The sequence below is a fragment of the Caretta caretta genome, chromosome 1 (genome assembly GCF_965140235.1).
Source record: "Caretta caretta isolate rCarCar2 chromosome 1, rCarCar1.hap1, whole genome shotgun sequence".
In the NCBI taxonomy this organism is placed as follows: Eukaryota; Metazoa; Chordata; order Testudines; family Cheloniidae; genus Caretta; species Caretta caretta.
Genome location: NC_134206.1, coordinates 3,399,147 through 3,401,881, shown reverse-complemented (window position 1 = coordinate 3,401,881; position 2,735 = coordinate 3,399,147). Strand labels below are relative to the sequence as shown.

Below are 2,735 nucleotides of genomic sequence, written 5' to 3'. Positions count from 1 at the left end.
CCATCACAGGGCCTAATCACATCAGCCACACTATCAGAGGCTCGTTCACCTGCACATCCACCAATGTGATATATGCCATCATGGGCCAGCAATGCCCCTCTGCCATGTACCTTGGTCAAACTGGACAGTCTCTACGTAAAAGAATAAATGGACACAAATCAGATGTCAAGAATTATAACATTCATAAACCAGTCGGAGAACACTTCAATCTCTCTGGTCACGCGATTACAGACATGAAAGTTGCTATATTACAACAAAAAAACTTCAAATCCGGACTCCAGCGAGAAACTGTTGAATTGGAATACATTTGCAAATTTGGTACAATCAGCTTAGCCTTGAATAGAGACTGGGAGTGGCTAAGTAATTATGCAAGGTAACCTATTTCCCCTTGTTTCCCCCCGCCCCACCCCCTAGACGTTCTTGTTAAACCCTGGATTTGTGCTGGAAATGGCCCACCTTGATTATCATACACATTGTAAGGAGAGTTATCACTTTAGATAAGCTATTACCAGCAGTAGAGTTGGGTCAGAGGAGGTATTTTTTCATGCTTTGTGTGTATATAAAAAGATCTTCTACACTTTCCACAGTATGCATCCGATGAAGTGAGCTGTAGCTCACGAAAGCTTATGCTCAAATAAATTGGTTAGTCTCTAAGGTGCCACAAGAACTCCTTCATCCTGATCTGTGTGTATCCTGGTGTAGTAGTAAGACTGAGAGCAGGTCTGCAGTTTTTGACAGCAACACAGTGTGAGAGGGAGCGCAGGCTGGTGGGTCAGAGGGCTCAATGAAACCCCAGGTCCAGGTGGCACCCTGAGGGAACCCGATACACTGTCAACTAATGCACTCCGGGGCTAGCTGACACTTGAGTTCTCACTGATTGTTTCTTTTCCTGTTAGTTATTGGAAACTGAATAGAAGATCCAAGCAATGGTACATGATGCCAGCTGACAATCACACCTTTTTTGCCCCTGTGACCTACATCCTGACCGGCATCCCGGGTACGGAGCAGTCTCATGTCTGGATCGCCATCCCCTTCTGTCTGATGTACGTTTCAACACTTTATGGGAACTCTCTCCTACTATTCATCATACTAACAGAACGAAGCCTCCATGAGCCCATGTATCTTTTCCTGTCCATGCTGGCCGCTGCTGATCTGCTGTTATCTACCACCACAGTACCCAAGATGCTGGCTGTATTCTGGTTTAGAGCGAGGGAAATTTCTTTTGCTGGCTGCCTGACCCAGATGTTCTTCATCCATGTCAGTTTTATTGCAGAGTCGGCCATCCTGCTGGGCATGGCATTTGATCGGTACGTTGCCATCTGCGACCCCCTGAGATACACCACCTGGCTAACCAAGTCTGTGATTGGGAAGATAGGTCTGGCAATTGTCACAAGAAGTTTCTGTATCATTTTCCCTCTCATCTTTCTGGTGAAGCAGATGAAGTTCTGCAAAACCAACCTCCTGCCTCACAACTATTGCGACTACATGGGCGTAGCCCGGCTGGCCTGTGATGACATCACAGTCAGTGTCTGGTATGGCGTAGCCGTGGCTATTTTAGCAATCGGTTTGGATGCTGTGCTCATTGCTTTGTCTTATGGGTTGATCCTCAGGGCTGTCTTCCGGCTCCCCTCCAAGGATGCCCGGCTCAAGGCTCTCCGCACCTGCGGCTCCCATGTCTGTGTCATACTGATGTTCTACATGCCGGGCTTTTTCTCCTTTTTTGCACACCGATTTGGGCACATCATCCCAGGTTATATTCTCATCCTCCTGGCCAACCTCTATGTGCTCATTCCCCCCATGTTAAACCCCATCGTTTATGCGGTGACAACAAAAGAGATCCTGAAACGGGTGATCAATCTATTTTATCGATGCTGCAGCAGAAGCTTCTTGCTGAGCCCAAGGAGGCAACAGAAAATGCTCTGGGACTTGGAAATTAAAGCCAGGTTTTCATTGGAACTGTAGGGGAGTATTTACTATGTACTTACACTGTGTAAGCTCCAAAGCTGGTCTCTCTCGTCAAGAGAAGTTGGGTCCAAAGAAAGCTATTCCCTCCTCACCTTGTCTCTTTAATATCCTGGGACCGACATGGCTATAACAACACAGCTCCCTTCCACAAAAGGCAGCCAGACTGAATGAGTCTCTGTTCTAAGATGAAGGGAAACAACAAACCAAGAAAGCACAAAGGTAAAATCAACCTGTGAGAGAGCACAGTGTGTGAATCTCCTCTGTGACAAGCTGCATCTGAGCTGCACTCTTAGTGGCAACAGAAAGCAGCAGCCAAGGGGGCCATGCCCCGGGACAGTGGGAAGTGCCCTGGACTGCACATTGGGAGAGAAGGGCTCGAGGCTTGGTTCTCCCTCCAACCTGCTGTGTCACCGTGGGAGAGTTTCTTTCCTCCTCGGTTTCCTCATTGGCAAAGTGAGTACATTTTGGGGCCAGCATGGAAGTCAGGAGCAAGTCTCCTTAGGGAGGCAGCACAGGGATTGCATGGCCCTCCTCTGCACAGCCCAGAACCCGAGCAGGGGTGGCTTTGACTGTGCTATCATGGGCCTCCTCGACCTGGAGATCCGCCCCAAGTGGACATGGCAAGGGCACCACACACTCCACCCCACATCAAACATGGTGATTCATAATGTTTAAGGCCAGAAGGAAACACAGTCTGACTGCCTGTATAACACAGGCCCTAGAATGATACCCAGTCACCCCTTTATTGAACCCAGTCACTTGTTTTTCAT

At 48.3% G+C, this 2,735-nt stretch overlaps 1 protein-coding gene across 1 annotated transcript; it reads left to right on the top strand.

Moving 5' to 3' along the window:
• Positions 1-933: 933 nt before the first annotated feature.
• LOC125631221 (olfactory receptor 52B2-like) lies at positions 934-1,962 on the top strand. The gene has a single exon (XM_048837564.2). It carries the CDS (start codon positions 934-936, stop codon positions 1,960-1,962), a length of 1,029 nt encoding a protein of 342 aa, XP_048693521.2.
• Positions 1,963-2,735: the final 773 nt, after the last annotated feature.